Raw genomic sequence first — 24886 nt, 5'->3', positions numbered from 1 at the left:
ATAGCACGCGCTACAATGCCGTGCGCGCTAGACGCTAACGCCAGCATTGAGCTGGCGTTAGTTCTAGCTGTGTAGCCCGAGGTTAGCGCACGCTAATCTGCCGCGTGCGCTAAAAACGCTAGCGCAGCTTAGTAAAAGGAGCCCAATGACTTCCATACTTGGTTCTTCATATGTTGAATCTTCGTGATTCCCTCAAACCTTCAAGAGGCAGAAACAGAAACCTACCAATTAACAAAGAACCTATATAAATGTGATCCAAAAGAAGAAAACGGAACTCTCTCATCCAAAGAGGTATCAGAACTAGGGTTACCAGATGTCCGGGAAAACATGGACATGTCCTCTTTTTAGAGGACTGTCCAGGATCCCGTCCGGGTTTTGGAAAGCCCCAATGAGCTCCGGCCACATCTGGAGGCTTGTCGGGGAAGAAGAGAGGAGGTTTGGGGGGGGGTGAGGGGGCTGGAGGCTGAACTGGGAGGGGCTGGGGTGGAATCGAAGGGCCATGTGCAGCTCAAAAATGGTAACCCTAGTCAGAACCCCTCCCTCCCCAGATGGAATGCCTAAGCACAAGGCACAGTGAAGCAGTGTAGGCATGGTGTAGGAACTGGGTATGGAGCAGAGAGGCCAATTAGGTGCAAACTAGAGAGCTGCACGGGAACGGGGACGATGGGAATCCCGCGGGTTCCCCCTTTGGGTCACGGGGATCCCATGGGGACACCCCTAGGGTCGCAGGAATCCCGTGGGGACGCCCCCTAGGGTCGCGGGGATCCCATGGGGACGCCCCCTAGGGTCGCGGGGATCCTGCGGGGCTGAATGTACTCAGTCACGCGGCTCTTCTTCTCCCTACCTGCTCTGCTTGCAGCACAGGAAAGGAGAAGAAGAGTAGCCTCGCGGCTCGAGTGGCGTACCAAGGGAGGGGGACGGTCCGCCCCAGGTGCAGCACAGCCGGCCAGGTCCCCTTACTTTTGTGGCGCTTCCCCGACCGACAACAGCCCCGGTCCGACAAACCTCCCTGCCCTGTAGCCACGAATCTAAATTACTTTCTTACAGCAGCTGTAAGTAGGTAATTTAGATCTGCGTCTACAGGGCAGGGAGGTTTGTCCGACTGGGCCTGTTCTGTTGTTGGTTGGGTGGGGAAGCGCCACAAAGGTAAGGGGTAGGGAGGGAGAAAGGGAGGAAAGGTGGAGTGGAGAAGAAAAGATGCTTAAGAGAAATGGGTAAAACTGAGGGGGGAGAAGGACGCTGAAAGCACTGGGGAAGACAAAGGGGTGGAGAAGGACGCTGAAAGGCCATGGGGAAGACAGAGGGGGGAGAAGGACACTAAAAGCACATGTGGAAGACAGAGGAGGGGGAGAAGGACACTGACAGGACATGGGGAAGATGGGGGGGAGAAGGGCGCTGAAAGGAAACGGGGAAGAGAGAGTGGGGAGAAGACGCTGGCAGGGAAGAAGACAGAGATGCCAGTCTATGGGGGGAACGGAGGGAAGAAGATGGGTGCCAGACCAATTTGGAAGGGGGGAGAAAGGGAGAGGCACAGTAACAGAGCAAATGGAAGATGCAGAGGGAAGAGAAACAGTGGATGGAAGGAATTGAATGAGAACATGAGGAAAGCAGAAACCAGGCAATAAAGGTAGGAAAAGAATTCTATTTCTTTTTTTTGCTTCAGGATAAAGTAGTATATTAGTTGTGTTGATAAAAATTTATAAACATTAGAGGCTCTGGTAGAAACCCGTTTACAAAGTATGTATTCTTCCCAATTAATATTTCCAAATTAATAAAGTCTTTTTGCTTATTTGTAAATGGGTTTCTAACAGAGCCTTTAATTCAGTAGCATAATTAAATGAAATAACTATTTCTGAAGTTTATAGGGACGGGCGGGGATGGAGGGGATTCCTCACGGGGATGGGCGGGGAGGGGTGGGGACGGAGGGATTCCTCACAGGGACGGGTGGGACTTTGGCGGGGACGGGTGGGATTTCTGTCCCCGTGCAACTCTCTAGTGCAAACACAGTAGTGTAACTCCCTCTACTGGACACTAAGAAGAAGCTTCACAATAGTACACTCAAGACAGATCCACCAAGTATTTGCTTGACTATTAGCTATACTCTTTCTATTTCAGTCAACTTGCTCTGCCACGCAGGAAACTGCTGCTTTTTTTCGGAGGGGGGGGGCTATTCAATTAGTGTGACGCAATGCCCACGCTCGTGAGACCTTACTACCTTCAAAATAGGTGGTGGTAGGGGCTCACAAGCTAATGGGAAAATTAACATGTGCCCATTAATTGAAGAAAAAAAAAAGGCCATTTGGCCATTTATCCCATGCAGAAAAATGGTCTTAGTGTGTGGAAATGACCCATATAAGCACATACCGCTAAAGCAGTAACACTAGCAAATTTCTATTTTATGGTTAGAATTTCAGAGACAGACAATCTAGACAAAAAGATTATGTTCAAGTACTCTGACATTTTTAGCCTTAATGTTTCTGAAGAGCCGCAGGAACTTTCAGGCACACAGGATCAGCAAGGAGACAGGCAACCATTGATTTAACACTAACTGCTCCTTTCTCCCCACCGTAGCTTCAATAATTATAGAGAAGCTGAAATTCCAGCCCCGATATGACTACTGGGACTGTAAAACAGAAGAGAACGCATTCATTAAAAAAAAAAAAGAGCCGTCACACTTTGGCTACAGAAACTCCTAATCAGCGAAGAGCTTCTCCCACAGACACAGCATAAAATGCGTTTTTGATCATTCAACTGGGAGAAAAATCAAGCAAAGATAACTTTTATTTCACCACCAATGACATAGTTTTGCAGAAGATTTCTGAAAGCTCAGTCTCATCATTACTAAATGGGAAGAAATCAGAGAGCTACAATGCTGTGTGAGGTGTATAAGTACACTTCCCCCTCCTGATTCTAGGATTTAAGACTCGCGATGTTGATTATTCGCGATTTCCTAAAACCGGAATCACCCCCACCTCTCTCCCACCTCCCGGACCTTACCTGGTGGTCTAGCGGTCTTTCAGGGCAGGAGCAATCTTCCTAAGCTCCTAACTCGTGCAGATCACTTATCCAAAATGGCTGCCGTGAGTTCCCGTCATAGTCTCAAGAGACTATGGGAACTCAGGCAGCCATTTTGTAGTGTCCTGCCCAGAAAGACCGCTAGACCACCAGGTAAGGTCCGGGATGCCGGGGGGGAAGGCGGAAGGGAGGCGGGGCTGGGTCAGAGCTGACCCAAAAGTTTTTCGCAAATTTTCAATATTCGCGGGCAGGCTCTGCCCCTAACCCCTGCAAATATTGAGGGAGGAGTGTACCTAGGGTTACAGATGTCCAGATTTCCATGGAGGGCTTTTCAAAACCTGGCACTTTGTCCGGGTTTTGAAAAACATCCTCCAAATCCGATGAGAGCAGTCAGCAGGGGGGCAGGGCTAAGGCAGGATTGGGGGAGGGGGGGCGGGTCTAGGGCGTCCGAATTTTACTAATGTAAAATCTGGCAACCCTACAAGTGCCTCATAGAGATGCCTTGCTGGGAACATGCAAACGTGCAATCCCCACTGCTAGAAAGTAGAAGGAAAGAGAATTTCAGAACCAGGCAGTTTGAAATTAAAAAAAAAAAAAAAAAATCTTTCAATGCACCCAAACATGCAGAAGGAAACAGGTGGGCCCAGATACTATAAACAGTGCCATCTTCATCGTCTGCCTATGAAACAGCCGCCTATTGCGTGTCAATCGCATGACAGCGCCGTTTACAGAATTGTGGCTTCGGGAAAGGTAGGTCAGAGTTTTCAAGGCCTACATTCCCAGCACCTACTTTCGTGTGAACCACGCCTACGGAGGCGCTTTATGAAGCCTAATGCTACTTTATTTATTTATTTGGTTCATTTCATATCTCGGTCTACCCAACAAGCTCAGAATGGGTCACAAGGTTGACATACATAATGCGTAGACAAAATGGGTTATAAATTAACATGTGTACAGTATAGATTGATCTTCTTAGGTTGACATACACAGAGTCTCAAGTTTTGCATACAATCTGGTCTTCTAAGTTAACAAATGGTTTTATTATCTTAAATTCACAGAGTGGATTTAGTTCAGCGCACATTAGGCATACATTTAATTGGAGAGAAGCCTTCAATCCATAACCCTACTCCCTCCTGCCCGCCAACCCAGCCAGCAGATTATCCATTCCCCTTAATTGTATCCATGACATCCTGTTTGTCTGTCTTGTCTGTTTAGTGTAAGCTCTTTCAAGCAGGGACTGTCTTCTTTGTGACTCTATATAGCACTGTGTTGGTGCATCTGGTAGCACTATAGAAATAATTAATAGTAGTAGTAGTGTGAAGAGTTTCAGTGTTTAGGAAGCAGAGCTGAGATTGTGATGTCATAATGCCTCATCCCACCAATAAGAGCTAACCTCATCAGTAATGTCACAATGGCTTGATTTTCCTGTACTCTCCACTGTCCACTAACCCAGCCAGCAGATTAACCATTCCCCTTAACTGTATCCATGACATTCTGTTTGTCTGTCTTGTCTGTTTAGACTGTAAGCTCTCCGAGCAGGGACTGTCTTCTTCTTTGTGACTCTGTACAGTGCTGCATACTTCTGGTAGCACAATAGAAATAATTAATAGTAGTAGTAGTGTGAAGAGTTTCAGTGTTTAGGAAGCAGAGCTGAGATTGTGATGTCATAATGCCTCATTCCACCAATAAGAGCTAACCTCATCAGTAATGTCACAATGGTTTGATTGACCTGTACTCTCCACTGTCCACCAACCCAGACAGCAGATTAACTGTTCCCCTTAACTGTATCCATGACATCCTGTTTGTCTGTCTTGTCTGTTTAGATTGTAAGCTCTTCCGAGTAGGGACTGTCTTCTTCTTTGTGACTCTGTACAGTGCTGCATACGTCTAGTAGCTGTACAGCGCTACATATGTCTGGTAGCGCAATAGAAATAATTAATAGTAGTAGTAGTGTGAAGAATTTCAGTGTTTTGGAAGCAGAGCTGAGATTGTGATGTCATAATGCCTCATTCCACCGATGTCTAAGAGCCAACCTCATCAGTGATGTCACAATGGCTTGATTGTTCTGTACTCTCCACTGTTCACCAACCCAGCCAGCAGATTAACCATTCCCCTTAACTGTATCCATGACATCCTGTTTGTCTGTCTTGGCTGTTTAGATTGTAAGCTCTTTCAAGCAGGGACTATCTTCTTTGTGACTCTGTACAGCGTTGCGTACGTCTGGTAGCACTATAGAAATAATTAATAGTAGTAGTAGTGTGAAGAGTTTCAGTCTTTGGGAAGCAGAGTTGAGATTGTGACATCATAATGCCACTTTCCACCAATGCCTAAGAACCAACCTCATCAGTGATGTCACAATGGCTTGATTGTCCTGTACTCCCCACTGCTCTCCAACCTAGCCAGCAGATTAACCATTCCCCTATCCTGTCTGTGTCTTGTCTGTTTAGATTGTAAGCTCTTTCAAGCAGGGACTGTCTTCCTTGTGACTCTGTACAGCACTGCGCCCGTCCGGTAGCGCTATAGAAATAATTAATAGTAGTAGCAGTAGTAGTTGGTTAGATTGAAGGAGGTGGATGGTGGATGCGATGGTCCGTTGGTCCATCACAATCATGAGGACTGAAAGGTGCTACTAAGAGGATACGAAGCGAAGGGATTTACGGGAAGAGGTAGGTTTTTATTGCTTTCCTGAAGCTCAGAAGCCCTGTGAGGGATCTGATATGATGAGGCAGTTGATTCCAGTAGCTTGATAGGAAATGGGAGTAGGGTCACTTCCAGCGTTAGCCACGCCTAGTGGCATTAAGCCTCTGTAGTTGCGATTCAGGTGCCGTATTTTTAGGGGCCAGAGACTTTGTTCATATTGGGACTCCCTATTTGGACAGTTTGTCTCCCCGGGTGCGTAGTCGTATCTTGAATAGACTGCGGTTGTATTCCAGTCCGCCTGTCTGATCTGGGGGAGGGGGGTTAGGGGGGGTGGGGGGGGTTTGCTTTGGGGGGCTGGGGGTTGGGGGTTCTTTGTAACCTGAGAGGACATTAGAGTCCAGTCCTCTTGGGGGGTGGGGAGCCCTGTCTTCTTTTGTTGGGGGGGACGGGGACAAAATAACAACATTTTTGTCTGCTGTTTGCATTTGTTCTGGATTGTTGCTTAATAAAAACAGATTTCACTTAAAAAAAACCAACAACGCTTTTAATCATTATTAAATGGCGTTTTGCACTTAAGTTAGGCACCAGTAAAGCGCCATTTATAGAATAGGGATCATGTTGTTTTAAAGGGGGGGAATAAAAAGAAAGCAGAGAAAAAGACCAAATATTCTGTGTGTGTTCAAGTGAAGAAATGAGAAAGTTGACATTTTAAGTGGTCCACTACCTATTTCTCAAACACCTTCCCAAAAATATATTATTTTCTATTGTTTCATAGTCTCATCTGCATTAATATGTGTAAAATTCCTCACCTTTGCAGTTAGTTTGGGGCTTTTAATATAAATAGTTTCACCCAGTGGAAAGTGTGCAATCACTAATACAGTACAAGTCCAAAAGTCTGGACCGATTGGGGATTGGGTCAGTCTGGAATTTCCAGATTCTCAGGAAGTACTTTTAAAGTGTGAATTTAAGAAAGATGAACAAACCAATTTTGATTTATTCACCAACATATATAGAATGCTTCACTTATCAAAATGGGTCTATTTACAGGAAAGCATAAAAAGAAACTTAAATATTATATCTCATTGAATTAGGCCATATTAGTAGAAAGCATAAGTATTTTACCATAAAATTTGTTTTGGAATGTCCATATTTTTTTCCTGTTTGTAACATTTACTGTAAAAACTCCAGCCTTCACAGTCTCTCTCTTTCCCCAAGAGTTAAGATTGCAATTTTAAAGGGTCCGTATTGTCAGGTGGTCTGCATTTCTGGCATCCAAATTTTTGGATCTGTACTGTAAATAAATGTAGTGTCTACACCACTGTTGGACTATAGAGAGCTGCACCTAAGAACAATTCCACACGCCTAGATTTTCAGGTGGGGTTTAACCCCCTCTTCTACAAAACTGCACTAGCAGTTTTTAGCGCAGAGAGTTCCTATGAACGTCGGGAGCAGCGCAGGTCATGCAGCGCGGCTTTCTGCCCTAAAAACCACTAGCGTGGTTTGGTAGAAGAGGGGGTAAATTTTTAAATAAATAAATTATGCTTGAAGGGAACCTTTAGATCTAATGCTCAGGATACTACCCATTTATTGGGAAATGGCCATATTTAATTCCCCCCCTCCCCCCCCGAGTAAAAGGTACTCAGCGGCAGCTGCAAGCATACAGAGCAGTAGCCAAGGAGCAAAAATGCTGCATTAAAGTCAGAGAAACTTAACAGTGTAAAGTTACCAATGGCTATAACTACAGTGGATTTCCAGTTCATTTCAAATCATCTGGCAAGTAAGACCGTTTAAATACCCTCCATTGTAATTTGCCACGATTAGCCAGCTGCAAATTCTTGAAATTATAGGATAGGCAATCCAATCCAATCCTGCACGCGATCTCAGTGGTCACAGGAAACTGTGCAGAGCTGGAACGTCAGATTAGTAATACGTAAACAGTCAGAGTTGATCACCACTGAAGTCCACGCGAAGGATGGATGTATTGCAAGCCCCTTCCCCCCAATTCAAAGCTTCAGCCGCAAATTATTTTACTATTTGCAGAGATAATTATTTTAATTCTGTTACTTTAATTGAGTCAAATATACATTTTTAAAAAATTAGATGACAGAAACATAAGAATTCACCTGGGCTATACTTACTAGGTAACTCTCCGGTGAAAAGGCTTATCTCTCATCTACAACAAAGTAACACTTTTGCTGTTAATGAAGACAGCCCCTAGCTCAAAAAGTAAAGGCAGTTAAAAGCAACAGTGCAATTTCATACATTACAGCAAATCATCCAAGGGCGAGCCACCGCCATAGTCAAATCTGGAATGCATCTTTCAATTTAGGCTGTCTCAAAGTTATGCACATCTGCCACTTTTAAATGTATCTCTCTGCTGCTCAGTAGCTGTAGTATTACAATACCTGGAAACAATTTCCCTCTTGAAATTTTTGTTCACATTGGCTAACGAAAGATTTGGTTCTTACCTCTGCTAATCTTCTTTCTTGTAAATCCTCACTTTATTCTGGGACTGGTGGGTATTGTCTATCCTGGCCTGCTAGGAGCTGTAGGAAATAGAGAATGACACGGTGACTGTTACCCGTGGCTAGCTGCGGGTAACCCGCCAGAATGGGGAAAATAATTAACTGGTTGCCACGGGTACGGGGACAAGGCCATTTACCGTCCCGTGGGGTAGTGAATGGCCTTGTCCCCACAGTAAAGGATCTGCCGTGTTGCCTCCCATCCTTCCCCTTCAGATCAGCACTGGCAGCTCCAGTCGCACTTGCAGCTGCCTGACACCCTCCCTTCCTATTGCCCGCGAGTCCGGCAGTCCACCACCCTCGCACCAGGCCCCCCTCCGCCAAAGCTGACAGGAGGGCTTCCCTCCAATGTCAGAGCAGACATCAGAGGGAAGCCTTTCTGGTCAGCCGGGGTTCCAGGCAGTTACCTCGATCGTTGGACACCATCTTCTTTCCAGCTTAGCTGCTCTTTATTCTCAGCACCAGCCGCAGGCACTTGTTTGCTGGGACAGCGCGTAGCAGCTCTTGCACGCTACACATGGCTGACCCGGAACTGACAATGCAGTTTCAGCATGTAAGGTGATCTAAAGCCTCAGGAAGCTGGATTTCAGATCTTCTGACTGCCCCATCGACCCGACCACTACCGCCAGTGACCCCCGCCACCACCGGACGCTGCACCACGTGGCAGAGGCACACAGTCCAGCTCTGATCCCGGGCACACCTCCACAGAACCACGCAGCCTGTGTTCTACCTACTAGCGGATTAACCTGGGGTGAGCTAGCTCCCAATCCTGGAGCCCCGATTTGACATTCAGGCTGTCCAGGGGACTTACTGCAGGAGCAGGGAACCCCCCCAGAAGCAGACTTTCTCCAACAGTCTGCGATCTCCTGCCGCAAGGATGTCCCCACAGGGAACCTCCATACAGCACGAGGGCAAACCCGCAAAAAAAAATTATCCAAAGAAAGTACTGAAAATTTATAAATGAAACATGGGCAGAATAGTCTGGCATGTAGGAATACAAAACTGAGGTCCAGGGATCATGCTCCAGGGTATGATAGCAGAGGGAGGAGTCAAGACTTCTATCATTTGAAGTTTCCTACAGCTCCTGGCGGGCCAGGATACACAATACCCACCAGTCCCGGAATAAAGTGAGATTGTACAAGAAAACTTTGTTGCCAACCACATTAAACAGAAGTGCCAAAATAAGCCTCCACCTCTTCCTTCTCCAACCTCCAACCACCCTCACACTGGATCCTTTTTTGGGATCTTGCATAACAGAACTATACTGGAAATATTTTGTCTATGGCATGAAGCAGCTGCCTGTCTCTTGCCTCTTCACAGTTAAGTAACACATCATTCTTTGAAACTAGGAAAGCAAATGTCAGGGACATACTGCACTGTGAACTGGCAGGCTCTTATTGCTGGCAACTTACTTTGTTTTTAATTACATTTTTTTATGATTTAGATATTCACTGGCAAATATTTTGCATAAACAGAGAACCAGAAGATTCCACTGCTGGAGGAGGGTGGCTTTGTAAATCCTGCTTTTCAACACTATTAAACGTTTTGGGTATATGAGGCAGTGGCATAGCCTCAGAGGTAGGGTTACCATACGGCTCCAGAAAACGGAGGATGGATTGAGACATCCGGATTTTACTTCCATTGAATAAGACACGGATGTTTCTATCCACTCTCCTTTTTCTGGAGCCGTATGGTAACCCTACTCAGAGGGAGAGGGGCCTGGAGGCCCTGGGACCCTCCTCCAGAACTGTGGTACCTGTTGAAATGGCTGGTGGAACTGCCCAAACCACGCCAGCAGAAGAGGCCCATCTGCCCCACCCTCTCGTGCCGTCTGAGCGGCAGGGAAGTCGGCAACCTGCTTTCAGCTGCGGACGCTTGCACCCCTCACACCAGCTTAGTTCATGTGCATGAACGGAGCAGGTGTGGGGAGCGCCAGCATTAGTGGCTGAAGTGTGCTGCTGGGATGGCAGAGGGGGCTTGGGCAGAGGGCCACTTCCACTGGCAGGGCCAGCCAAGAGTATTCATTTTAACGTGTGTCTGTGTGGAGTGGGGAAGGGAGGGCAGAGAAGAAATGTGTGTGTGGGGGGGCTACTTATTGATTCTTTGCTGGTCGTAAAGGCCCGAGGTTTGTCAAATCCAACATGTGACTGATCCAGCAGAAGAATCCTCCATCAACAATATTGCACTTGAGCTTTTGAGACCGACTTGTATGACGGACCAAGGCGCTCGCCAAAGCGCAGGTACATCTCATCCCCCTGGATGGTTCACATATTCAGTGGCGTAATGAGGGTGAGTGGTGCTGGGGGCGGTGGTGCCTCCCCCGCTCCTTCCTGACACCCCCCCCGTGCTGCGTGCATGCCCCCCCTTCCCTTGCTGCCCGCGTTGTGCCTGCTCACCCTGACATCACTTCCTAGGTGCGGGACCAAGATGCGACGTCAGAGAGAGCCGATGCAGGCAGCTGCTCGCGCTGGGAAACTTAAAGAGGTACGTGGGAAGGGGGCGCACGTGTGCGGCAGGGGGATCAGGAAGGAGCGGGGGGGGGGGAAGAAGAGGACGGGTGCCAGCGTCCCCACCAAGACGGCGCCCAGGGCGGACTGCTCCCTCTCCCCCTTACTAGGCCACTGCTCATGTTTATTTATTAAGATTTATTTACTGCCTTTTTGAAGAAATTCACCCAACGCAGTACACAGCAATTATAAACTAGACATAGGTAATTTACAAATAAAGGGGTCCTTTTACTAAGGGCCTCTTCTTTTTTTTTTTTTTTTTATAAATCTTTATTGATTTTTCAAAACTTAGATAATGCAATACAATTATCTGAACATAAATATTTCATAAAATGCATTATTAAACATACAATTTATACTTATAACAATCATTTTCTCCCCCCTCTTCCCAGATTTAATACAAGAAGTCAAATTATGTAATTTTGATTATTAAAATTACTTGATTATAATAATATAATTACTAAGGGCCTCTTCTATTAAACTGCGCTAGCAGTTTCTAGCGCGGGGAGCCGCGCTGAATGGCCCGCAGTGCTCCCGACGCTCATAGAGTTCCTATGAGCGTCGGGAGCAACGCGAGCCATTCAGCGCGGTTCTCTGCACTAAAAACTGCCAGCGCAGTTTAATAGAAGAGGGGGTAACGCTAGCGCGTCTTAGTAAAAGGACCCCAAAATACTTTGGATTAATAGAGGCTAATCTATGAATCTCCAGTTTCAGAAAATCTAACAAGCAGAGAAAAAAAAGCATTTACAGTATAGTTAACTTTTGCCACTCATAAGACCTTAAACTACATTGCCATCCTCACTGACAGTTTAATTTATTCAACGCAATGAAACCAACATGGTACAGACCCAATTCACACCTCTTAGAGGCTGAGGCTTTAACCACTGGAAAAACCTGAACTCAACCAGTCTGACTGGCTAATTTAGCATTTTCCAGTGACCAAGCATCAATACTGCACTTCTTGTTCCCATCGATGAACTGGAAGATACCTCTAGCTGAACACGACAAACCCTAATAAATCATCCTTAAAACGTGTACGAGAGGGTGGTGAAAAGTTCTCAGCCCAACCAACCGACTTCCTAAATTCTGAGTGGCATTTTGCCACTGTAGCTAAATGAGTGTTTTATCTTATTCCATTAAGTGCCAATTTGCAGAAATGAAATTCTGTGTTTTGACATTGTTTCAGATCATTGATTGACCCATGTCCACGTTATTCTCTTCTTGGTTGGGCTGAGAACTTTTCAGCACCCTCTCGTTGTGTAAAGAGTTTCAATCTCTGGTAACCAGAGCTGAGACTGTGATGTCATAATGCTTTATTCCACCAATAAGAGCCAATCTCATCAGTGATGTCACAATGGCTTCATTGGCCTATACTTGGCTCACTTCTATTACATATGAGGGGGTGCTGAAGAGTTCTCAGCCCAACCAACCAACTTCCTTAATTCTGAGCGTTATTTTGCCACTGTAGCTTAAAAGAGTATTATCTTATTTCATTAAGTGCCAATTTGCAGAAATGAATTTCTTTAGTTTTGACATAGTTTCAGATCATTGATTGAACCCATATCCACATCCTTCTCTTCTTGGTTGGGTTGAGAATTTTTCAGCATCCCCTGGTAATGTGAAGACTTTCAGTCTCTGGTAACCAGAGCTGAAATTGTGATGTCATAATGCCTCATTCCACCAATAACAGCCAACCTGTGATGTCACAATGGCTCGATTATCCTACACTTGGCTCACTGAGGGGGATGCTGAAAGGTTCTCAGCCCAACCAACCAACTTTCTAAATTCTGAGCCTTATTTTGCCACCGTAGCTGAAAAGAAACAAAATTCTACGTTTTTGTCATTGCTTCAGATCGTGGATTGAACCATATCCACATCATTCTCTTTTTGGTTGGGCTGAGAATTTTTCAGTACCCCCGCATATGATCTTGTATTGTACTTAATCTGTTATTAAACATTTAAAATGCCAACTAACACCCATATGGTTCTTATAGCATCTAATTTTTTTTTTTTTTTTTGTATCTTTATTGGCGTAACAGGAAACATACATCTCCAGAGACTGAAAAAATACACAATAGCAATTATCCTAATATCCTTACACGTTAATTCAGTGTGCCCTAAAGTTGACTGGTAAAGAAAAGCATTCCATCAGGTGGCTATATTTGCCCTTCATTAATAGCTGAGGACACCAATTGCAATTCATGTCCATTATGTAGAAGGAGAACAAGGAATTAATATTGTTTATTCAGATTTGATCACCAAAGCAAGTCAAAGCAGATTACAATAAAACAAAATAAAAGGAACGCTATCAATTCAGAAAAAAAAAACTATAAATCAATCAAGAAAACACATCCAAGCTAATAAAAAAAAAAGAAAAAGTTGGGTCTCCTAATCACAATGGTGTCCCCACCGAAGCTTAAAAAGGCAATTAAGAGAGGCTGGCAGCAGGCCTCCCAAAACCCAAGCCAAACAAAATAACTCTTGAGTCCTATTTTAAATTACCAAGAGGTAATATCATGTAGAGCTTGCAACAATCTCTGATGCTAGGAGGAGGAGGAGGAGAGCGTGGCAAAGTGATTAGAGGTATAAACCCCACGCTACTCCCTGTGACCCCGGGCAAGTCACCTAATCCGACCTCCACTGCCCCAGGTAGATTAAATAAACTGTTTAACCTGCCAGGACAGCTAGGGAAGCACCTGGATGCAAATCGAAGCACCTGGATGCAAATCGCTTTGAGTGTGGTTGCATAACTACAGAAAGGCGGAATACAAATTGCTTTCCCTTACTAGGGCACTTTTCTTGTTGATGTCTTGTCTTCTGTTCTAATTTGGTTTATTGTTGGTGTAAACCAGTGGTCTCAAACACGCGGCCCGGGGGCCACATGCGGCCCGCCAGGTACTATTTTGAGGCCCTCAGTATGTTTATCCTAATCACAAAAGTAAAATAAAACAGTTTCTTGATCATATGTCTCTTTAGCTATAAATGACAATATTATTATTAAGACATAGCCAAAAGGAAATATTTATAAACTATAAAGAGTTTTACCTCATGCAAAATTGTCATTTCTTTAATAAGACATTAACTATTTATTTCTGAGGCCCTCCAAGTACCTACAAATCCAAAATGTGGCCCTGCAAAGGGTTTGAGTTTGAGACCACTGGTATAAACCATTTTGAATGCACAAAAGTGATATAAATAAATCCAATTCAGTGTTGATACACCAGTGAAATCCCATTGTTTTCACACAAGCTTTTCTTGTGTCTTGTTCAAATACAGTCATTTGGCTACGATTTAGAACTCCAGGGCGGGCAGGATTTTGTTTTCAGTTGCTTGCAAAAGGAACATTTACGGTGTTCTCATGAAGGAACGTCCTTGCCAAAGCTTTAAGAACGCTCTTAAAAACAAAATTTCTAAAAACAGCCTTAGCCCAGTGCAATTTACTTTAAGTTAGCTCATTAAGACTAACCCAAGATCACCATATGGATATTTAGAGAAACATCATACGTTGCACGGTGACACTAGAATGTCTACCCTATTTAATTACTGCCTGTTAATGCAAGAAAAACATGCAAATGCAGAAGTCGTCAAATGATACGGAATCAAAGCCTGGGCAATTTGTTTCGAACATCAATCTATATAAAAGTACTGCAGTTTAGTTAAATTTGTACTCACCTTAACTGTGTCAAATGGATGTCCCACTATCACACCTGCCGCACCTAAAAATAAATGAATATTAAAGTTTTATGATGCATGAGTTCATGATCAGAGCCCTTACAATCACTTGTTCAAGCTCTAATCATTCCATACTCTGTGACATAAAAGTGGGCAAGTCTGTATTACTTTCTAATAAAGCCAGAGAGCCTGTCATCCAGTCAAATCTTAGCTGTACATATAATTTGCCTTCAGTTTGTCCTGTCTATATATCTCAACTTTACTTGCCTCCTCATCTGCCTATTAAGATTTTCATTGTACGCGGGGGTGCTGAAAAGTTTTCAGCCCAACCAACCAACTTCCTAAATTTTGAGCATTATTTTGTCACTATAGCTGAAAAGAGTGTTATTTTACTTCATTAAGTGCCAATTTGCAGAAACGAAATTCTCTTTTTTAACATTGTTTCAGATCATTGACTGAACCATATCGTCATTCTCTTCTTGGTTGGGCTGAGAACTTTTCAGCACCCTCTCTTAGTGTGAAGACTTTCAATCTCTGGTAACCAGAGCTGAGACTGTGATGTCATAATGCCTCATTCCACCAATAAGAGCCAACCTCATCAGTGATGTCACAATGGCTTGATTGCCCTCTACTTGGTTCACTTTTATTACATAGGAGGAGGTGGTGAAAAGTTCTCAGCCGAACCAACCCACTTCCAAAATTCTGAGTGTTATTTTGCCACTGTAGCTGAAGTGCCAATTTGCAGAAACAAAATTCGATATTTTTGACATTGTTTCAAATCGTTGATTGAACCGTATCCACATCATTCTCTTCTTGGTTGGGCTGAAAACGTTTCAGCACCTCTTCGTATTGTACAAACAGTGTTAGTATATCTATGTTATTTGAATATTTTAATGCAGTGACTCTCAAACTGTGTACCAAGGCACAGGGTGTGCCCTGAAGAGATTTTGGGTGTGCCACAAAAGATTCCAGAATTTTACTTTATTTTAAAAAAAAATTCCCTTCATAAGTATACATTAGAATAGATGACATGTGCGTTGCATATGTAAGGGTCTGTTAAGGTTATGAGCATCTGTGTGCTTAAGGATACAACCGCCCAGACAAGCATCATTCTTTGACTTGATTGGGCCTTGAAAACTAATGACAGGTAATTTTATTTTTTTATGAAGTAGTTATCCTAACTTGAGCAATAAAGCAATCAAGGTATTGCTACCGTTTGGATCTTCTCATATTTGCGAACTCGGATTTTCAGCTCTGACAGAAATTAAATTAAAAAAAAAAAAAAGAGAGTGACTGCAGATAGTGGACGATGAACTGCGTGTTTGCATGTCGACTATCAAGCCACATTTTGAGTTAGAGGCAAGCACATGTATCGCATTGATTAGCAATTCTATTCTAGCTACAGTAGTTTCACTGTTCTTACAATTACCCATACAAAGCTTAAAGAACTTTAAATAAATGACTCTCAAATTTAATTTTTTGTTGGTTTTGCAATTTTATCATTTCAAAAAAAAAAAAACATTTGCTCCGTTTAGTGTGAGACACTGATCTAATGTGTGCCTATTAAGGTGTTTCATTTGTACCATTGTTAACATAACATAGTAGATGATGGCAGATAAAGACCCGAATGGTCCATCCAGTCTGTATCGTGATGACATTGTATGTTATCTACAGTATGTTATATGAATGTTCTTCCATGCTATTATGGTATCATTCGTATTCTGCTGACATTCTGTTATAAGCATTTAACAGCAGTATAGATCATGTTACATGTTACTGTATTACTAAGTTTCAATTTGTCATCTCAAAGTTATGCTTCTAAGTTGTATGCCAAGCTGTACCTGATATGCACCCTCCTGGGTGGATTTCTTCATAAACTCAATAAATAAAATCAGGATCCGTTTCTTTAGTCCTAACACAAACACTAGCAATTTTCAAGGTATCTGACCATCATCTGGTGTGCACTGCTCTTGGGCAAAACCCTTCATAAAGGTGGTTAATACGTCTTAACAAACAGGGTGCCCACAAAAACACTCTTTGATTTTAAATGGTTACTAACTCAAAAGTCCCAAAAAGCACGGTTAGCAAGATCTGACACAATCGCTTGCCCTTTCACCCTTATAAGCTGCAATTGGTGCAGAAGTTACAACCTTCAGACAATGCAACGTGACAAAATGGCCAGGTGTTTCTCAAGTGCCCCCCCCCCTCCCACCCGAGAGCACCGGACATTACTGTTTGTGACTTTTTCCTTTCGGGGTACATGAAAGAGAGAGTGTACGCACCTCCACTACCAGCAACCATAGATGATCTGCAGGAACGCATTACTGAAGCTATAAACGCGATCACACCGGATATGCTTCGGAGAGTCTGGCCCCAGCTCGATAATCGCATCGATGTTTGACGAGTAACAGGTGGGGCGCACAGCGAGGGTATGTAATCAACAGATACCATATGAAACTTTATGAGTTGATGGAACTGTACACTCAAAGAATACTCCAATAAATTTTGGTTTTGTAACCATTTAAAATCATGGACAGTTTTTGTGGGCACCCTGTGTATCTGCTGCCGCATTGCTCGACTCCTTTTCGAGACATCTGAAGTAGAGAATGACACGGTGACAAAATTCATCACTGTTCCCGTCCCCGCGGATAACCGCGGGAAACCATCTTCATGTCATTCTTTAAGGAGAGAGGGAAGAATCAGAATATGAGTGGCCACAACCACTGACCCGCAAGCTTTGCTTTGAAGAATGCTGGTGTAGAAGGACTGAGGTTGAAACAGACACTACAGAATGACAGTCTCTGGTATCCAGAGCAAATATTGTGATGTCATAATGCCTCATTCCACCAGTGCCTAAGAACCAATCACATCAGTGATGTCACAATGGCTTCATTATCCTTGGCTCACATAAGCACAGCCACTGCCCCGCAAGCTTTGCTTTGAATAATGCTGGTGTTGAAGGACAGAGGATGAAATAGACACTAGAAAATGACATGGGATTATCTCCCGCGGTTATCCGCGGGGACGGGGACGGTGATGAATTTTGTCACCATGTCATTCTCTAATCTGAAGGCACCGTAATACCTACTGTTTGTATGACACTGTTTTAGATTAAAAATCAATAAAGATTTAAAAAAAAAAAACCCAACCAAAAAACAGGTCAGAGCTGAAACGTTGCACACGAGTTTCAATGTTTTGTAGAAAATGTCAACCATGCTATTTTTAAACTGATATATCTTTCGCAAAAGTACACTTCCCCCTCCACGGATGCAGGTTCGGTACTTGTGACTTCGATTAGTTGCAGTTTTTACCCCCATCCCAGACCTCACCACAACTTATTTTGGGCCAACTTACTTAGGGCCAACTTTTACCCACCCTGCCTCCCTTCCACCTCCTGGAACCCTCTTACTTTTTAAAGCCTGGTCATCTAGCAGTGAAACGGGGCAGGAGCAAGCTTCCTACACTCCTGCTCCGTGCAGAGCCACGAACATAAATGGCTGCCATGAGTTTCTGTGATGATCTTAAGGTGGCCAAACAGGTTGAAAAGGTGACGGCAAAAGCTAGAAGGATGCTAGGTTGCATAGGGAGAGGTATGGCCAGTAGGAAAAAGGAGGTGTAAGACTTTGGTGATATCTCGTTTAGAATATTGTGTACAATTCAGGAGGCCGCACCTTCAAAAAGATATAAAAAGGATGGAGTTGGTCCAGAGGAAGGCTACTAAAATGGTGTGTGGTCTTCATCATAAGGCTTATGGGGACAGACTTAAAGATCTCAATCTGTATACTTTGGAGGAAAGGCAGGAAAGGGGAGATATGATAGTCATTTAAATACCTATGAGTCGAGTCTCTTTCATTTGAAAGTAAACTCTGTAGTGAGAGGGCATAGGATGAAGTTAAGAGGCGATAGGCTCCGGAGTAATCTAAGGAAATGCTTTTTTACAGAAAGGGTAGTAGATGTGTGGAACAGTCTCCCGGAAGAGGTGGTGGAGACAAGAGACTGTGTCTGAATTCAAAAGGGCCTGGGATAGGCACGTGGGATCTCTCGGAGAGAGAAAGAGATAATGGTTACTGCGGATGGGCAACTCTATGACCTCACAATGCAGGTGCAAAGAGCCTTAGCCTATAGGAAGAGGGGATGCAAATGTTAAGAGCCTTAGCCAATAGGGAGAGGAGGAGATAATGGTTACTGTGGATGAGCAGATTAGATGGGCCGTTTGGCCTTTATCTGCCATCATGTTTCTATGAGATTACAGCGGGAACTCACGGCAGCCATTTATGTTTGCGGCTCTGCTCGGGGCAGGAGCATAGGAAGATCGCTCGTGCTCCGCTTTACCGCTAGACCATCAGGCTTTAAAAAGTAAGTGATGGAGGGGGTCTAAGAGGCGGGATGGAGGCAGGGGTGGGTCAGATTGGTCCCCCAGTTATTCACAGATTTTTCTTATTCACGGGCTGGCTTTGCCTCTAACCCCAAGTTTCCAAGTTTATTTTACTTTTGATACATCGAATTGGTGAGAACGTCTATGTGGTTTACGTTTAGTAAAAAAAAAAAAATTAAAATTAAATAAAATCAGAAAATAGAATGACATAATTGGCAGTAAGGTAAGTAAAGAAAAGATTTAAAACTGATTGTGTGCTCCTAAATTCATATTGATCTTCACAAGGCCTACACTGATCAAAGCTATTGGTATGCGAATATGGAGGAGGAAGTGCAATTATAAGGGGGGGGGGAATCAATTCCTCCCTGCCCCTGTTGAATTTGATCAGACAGCTGTATTCTCAAGTGGCTTGAGATGAGTTTTATATAGAATGGGGAGGGGATCGGGCAGAAAAGGGGGGGTGTCATTAACCTTTTATTTCAAATTTTCCTCTCCTTCTGTTCTACGACAGGTATTTCAACTATGATCCCATTGGGGAAGGTCAGCACACCAAGGTATACTTTCAAGGTTTATATTTATTTATTTAACAGAATTAAGAACATAAGAATTGCCGCTGCTGGGTCAGACCAGTGGTCCATCGTGCCCAGCAGTCCACTCACGTTGTGGCCCTTAGGTCAAAGACCAGTGCCCTGAGACTAGTCTCACCTGCGTACGTTCCGGTTCAGCAGGAACTTGTCCAACTTTGTCTTGAATCCCCGGAGGGCGTTTTCCCCTATAACAGCCTCCGGAAGAGCGTTCCAGATTTCTACCACTCTCTGGGTGAAGAACTTCCTTACGTTTGTACGGAATCTATCCCCTTTCAACTTTAGAGAGTGCCCTCTCGTTCTCCCTACCTTGGAGAGGGTGAACAACCTGTCCTTATCTACTAAGTCTATTCCCTTCATAATCTTGAATATTTCGATCATGTCCCCTCTTTTCAAAGGTGACTAAAGTAACGGATCCAAAACGTTGAGTGTGGCGATTTTTCATGTCTCGAGTCCATAAGCAGTCTGAAACAGTTACATGTTTTGAAATTTCTGTAACTTATTTTTTTTCCACATAAAAGGATGGAATTTGGATTGCTGTATTGTAAATTAACAGACGCCTCTGAGGGCGACGGCTTCTCCGAAGCTTGACTTAACAGGGATGAGCCACGCTCCTGGATAACTCAATGGAGGCTACGGCAGGCCTTGGGCTTAGGGGGCGAGGGGCTGGGACAACGGGATGGCTAAAGAGCCTGAAAAATGGAGCACTGGCAGCGAGTCGGATCTTCCTTCTCCTTGGAAGCAGCTTGCTCACCTGTCCTACCACCCTCTTTTGCTAGTATTGTTTATTATTACCTGCAGGGCTGTGTTTTATCAGAAATCCTTGTCGCAGCTGGGGAGAGGGTGTTATTGTTTAGACAATTCCTATTCACTGTGACAATTTGGACTCTTAGCTGCTGATGGCAGGTTGTCAAGTTCTGGTTGTTATGTAATTTGCTCTTAGAAACATGATGGCATATAAAGGCCAAATGGCTCTCTTGTCTGACCATCTGCAACATCCACTCTCTCCTCCTCTCCCTATTGGCTAAGCCTCTTAACATTTGCATCTCCACTTCCTATAGGCTAAGGCTCTTTATACCTGCATTGTGAGGTCATAGAGCTTTATGGTTATAGAAACATGATGGCAGATACAGGCCAAATGGCCCATCCAGTCCACTATCTCCTCCTCTCCCTATTGGCTAAGCCTCTTAACATTTGCATCTCCACTTCCTATAGGCTAAGGCTCTTTATACCTGCATTGTGAGGTCATAGAGCTTTATGGTTATAGAAACATGATGGCAGATAAAGGCCAAATGGCCCATCTAGTCTGCCCATCCGCAGTAACCATTATCTCTTTCTCTCTCTGAGAGATCCCACGTGCATAGAAACATGATGACGGACTGTTTTATTTTTAACATTTAAATTTCTCCAAAATTCTATTGCTCAACGGTTCCTCCTTTCTGCAGCTATTCCTATCTCTCTTCTTTTCTACCTTTCAAAGTCCTTAGATCAATGTAGTCTTGTTAGAATGTTTATTTTCTTATTTTTTCTTCTATTTCTATTTCTTACTTTTATTACTCAACTAATTGTTATTTTTCCAGGTACTTCAGTTAGATTGTGAGCCTTCGGGACAGTAAGGGAATTTCTAAGTACCTATTCTTTATTTATTTATCTTATTTTTATTGTATCCTTTAATGTATATTTATCTGTAAACCTATATTACTTATAATTTTAATGCACACTATTGTCTATTTTCTGTAAACCGCTTAGAATCCTAACGGAGTTTAGTGGTATATAAGAAATAAATTACATTACATTACTGACTTACTTATTTTGTTTTCTATCCTGCTGTCTCCAAAGATCTCAGAACAGGTTACAGATTAAACATATATAATATACTGTACAGTTAACAGGTTACATTTTGCACTGGATTCGCCATAATTTCAGTACGTTTATGATACAAGTGTTTATCCCAACTTAACACGTACTAGGAAGTCTAATATTAATATACATAATATACAGTTTACCAGTTACAATTTCCCATAGTTATCCTTACAGTGCAAGTTTTCCTGTACAAGTTTCATCCTAACTTGACACATAGTTAATACGTCTACTCTGGAAGAAAAACGGGAGAGAGGGGATATGCTAGAGACGTTTAAATATTTCTGTGGTGTTAATGTACAGGAGGGGAGGTTTTTTTTTCAAATGAAGGAAAACCCTGGAACGAGAAGGCATGGGATGAAGTTGAGAGGTGATAGGCTCAGGAGTAATGTACGAACATACTTCTTTACAGAAAAGGTGATAGATGCGTGGAACAGTCTTGCGGTGAAGGACAGATAGGGAGAAATATTTGAATGTAAACCACTTAGGCTATAAGTGGTTTATAAATAATAAACTAAGCTGTGACCAAATTTTACTCTACCTTATACTTTTATTGAATCATTTCATTTATTAAACTTTATAACCAGTTCTGAAGGGGGTAAGAGCCCAGCAGTGACTCCGTTGGAGGGAGCCTCCGGAGCTATGGGATTCGAGATCTCACTCTCCCCTCCGGCTATCCGTTTGCCACCTAAGCCGACGCCAGAGGACGTCGGGAACGTGGGTCCAGCAGTCCTTCCGAGTCCAGCGGCCTCACGCAGTGGGGAGCCTGACCCGCTCTGAGCGCCGAGTTATCAACAAGTCCAGGAGCGGAGAATACCCGCTCGACTAAGGTGACATTGGACAGCATTTGGCGGGTTCTCCAGAAACTCGAAGATGCGTCTACAAAATCTGCCGGTGATATCAACAAAATAGTGAGTAAATTGGGTGACCTTTCTACCTCGGTAAATAACATGCAAATTGAAACTTCAGGCAAATTTGACCAAATTAATAAAGAAATTGCTGCAGTTCAACAATCGACTGGAACTTTAATTAAAGATAGACTTTTCTTTTTAAAGAAGATTGAACAACTAGAAAATCATGGTAGGAGACTTAAATCTTAGAGTTATAAATTTTCCTAAGTCTTTGTCTATGTTTAAAAAGTATCTCCCTGAGAACTTGAAATTTCCTCCTGAAGCAATTCCTCCTATAAATAAAGTATTTTATCTCCCAAGAACAGTTGAATCTTCTTTACCGGACAAACAAAAGGATGGACTTCATGATATAGATTTAAATAATTTGACTGATATATTGGAAAACACTCAATAAAATATTGACTTTCGTGGCACATTAATACTGTCTTTAGTATTCGAACAAGATCTAAATGCTATAATGAGAACCTTCTTCCGACATTCTCAGGACCCGTTTTGGGGCCAGAGAATCTGGATTTTTCCAGATGTGACAAAATCTACACAAGATCGGAGGAAGGTATTTCTTGCTATGCGAGAATAAGTAGAGTTTGGGGGCAACTTTTCTGCTTAGTTATCCTTGCAAATGTTTGATAAGATACACCGGTATTAAATATATCTTTTATATGCCTGAACATCTTCGTAGCTTCTTGGATACTAAGAAAATGCTGTAACGATAGCACAGTAGTTAAAGACTGGAAGTTTAAATGAACGTTAAGCCATTTATTTTATTATATTGATTATTGTTTCCTATTAATGAGATCTCCCTATCTCTGAAATTTTGTCTCTCCCTGTATAATTGAGGTCTTCTTAAGAGTTAAAAATTTCCATTGAATGTTTTCAATTTAAAAAATTTTAACATTGGAAGGATTTTCCTTGATTATTATGTTAATATTGGAACTATTATTTGAATAGTCTGAATTGCTGTAACAAGTGGATACTTGTGATATTGTTTGAAAAAGGATAAATAAATAAAAAAAATTAAAAAACTTTATAAACTGCCTTATTCCAAGGCAGTGTACATAAATCATTTAAACATACACAGTAGGAGGATCCAGATCTCTCCAACATTATTTGAACTGGAGAAACAAATACTGCTTTTAACAGCTGCTTAAATTGACTCAAACTACGCTGTCAACGCCATCCTGATGGTATCCTATTCCAGGCAGTGGGGCCCGACGCCGCATAGCTTCTTTGATGAGCAAGTTCAAGATGTGCCTCCCAAATTGATGGCAATGCTAGCTTACAAGAGCGTATGGTCATGCAAGTATTGCTAAGATTGCTGCTGGTATAGGCACTTATGTTATATACTGTATTTTTCGCTCCATAAGATGCACTTTTTCCCCCCAAAAAGTAGATGGAAATAAGGGTGCGTCTTATGAAGCGAATATACCCCCCTCCCCCGGCGGTACCTTTAAATTTTGGAGGTAGGTGGATGGCTGCCTGCTGCTTGTCGTGGCCCTTGGCGCACAAGCGCACTAATGCCTGGGCCCGTGACACTTCCCTAATTGTGCCGGTCGCTGGTGCTTCGCAGGCTCCAACGTGCCGGTAATCAGCAGGCAGCCGCCCTGCAAAGCACCAGCGACCGGCACAATTAGGGAAGTGTTGCGGGCCCAGGCATTAGCACGTTTGTGCGTCATGGGCCCCGACAAGCAGCAGGCAGCCTCCACCAACCTCCAAAATTTAAAGATACCACCGGGGGTCTGGGATGGAATTTAATGGTGCTGGGGGGTATGCAAAAGTGATGATTGATTGGGGGGCTGGGACAGGATTTAAAGGTGCCAGGGGGCTGGGACGGAATTTAAAGGTATCCGGTATACTGTATATTAGTATACAATTTGGTTCAGAATGGGTTTTTTTTTTCTTGTTTTCCTTCTCTAAATCTGAGGTGCGTCTTATGGAGCGAAAAATAACGGTAATATTCAAACATTCAAGGTTTACTAGCCAATATTTATTTCATTTTATATCCCATCTTCCCCAATGAGCTCAGAACGGGTTACAGGTTGTTAGCATATGTAAAAATGGTGGCACATCAAATGTGCGTCGGACATTGGTGCGCCGATAATCATGCGCCTGTGTGCAGGATGAATGCACACTGCCGGTTCCGCCGCTTTTATGCATTACTGTTAGCGTTCTGAGGGGGAACCCCCCCACTACACTTATACCACTCGCGCTCCCACTGGGGTTGTGGGGGGGACGACCCCCCACTACACTGAAAACTCCCGAACAGTGAGAGCACGGAAGTTTTCAGTGTACTGGGGGGTTCCCCATCCCAACCCCCCCCCCAACAAACGGGAGCACGACCAGCTCTAAGTGTACTGGGGGACGACGACACAGATGTCAGTGTGCGATTGTCAACGTGCCAATGTCCTGCAAGCTTTCATCCAAGTACCGTAAAAATAGTCAAGACAGGTTACAGGTTGACACATACTACAGTTAATTTATCCTAAAACAACATATCTAATCTAATCTAATCCTTAGGTTTGTATACCGCATCATCTCCACGTTCGTAGAGCTCGACGCGGTTTACAGTAGGAGAAATAGGAAGGAACTACAAAAGAGGGTTAGAGGTAGAAGTGTGAAGAAAATTTAGAGGACTTGGGATGCCAAGATATGAGTTTCCTTGATTCCTAAGTTGGAGGGAGACTTACATTTTTTTGAGAAAAGCCAGGTTTTCAGATGTTTGCGGAAAACTTGGAGAGAGCTCAAGTTCCGAAGAGGGGAGGTAAGGTTGTTCCAGAGCTCAGTGATTTTGAAGTGGAGGGAG

General features: G+C 43.4%; 1 protein-coding gene across 1 annotated transcript in view; it reads right to left on the bottom strand.

Annotated features, from left to right (window-relative positions):
- The window catches only part of SLC25A29 (solute carrier family 25 member 29), a 54883-nt gene that overhangs the window by 22992 nt on the left and 7005 nt on the right, over positions 1-24886 (bottom strand). The window contains exon 2 of the mRNA XM_033952723.1: positions 14357-14400. Within this exon, the coding sequence (XP_033808614.1) occupies positions 14357-14400 (44 nt within the window). The remainder of the gene's footprint in view (positions 1-14356; positions 14401-24886) is intronic.

Source organism: Geotrypetes seraphini, chromosome 7 (genome assembly GCF_902459505.1).
Source record: "Geotrypetes seraphini chromosome 7, aGeoSer1.1, whole genome shotgun sequence".
In the NCBI taxonomy this organism is placed as follows: Eukaryota; Metazoa; Chordata; class Amphibia; order Gymnophiona; family Dermophiidae; genus Geotrypetes; species Geotrypetes seraphini.
The sequence above is the reverse complement of the archived record's forward strand: the minus strand, read 5'-3'. Positions and strand labels throughout refer to the sequence as shown.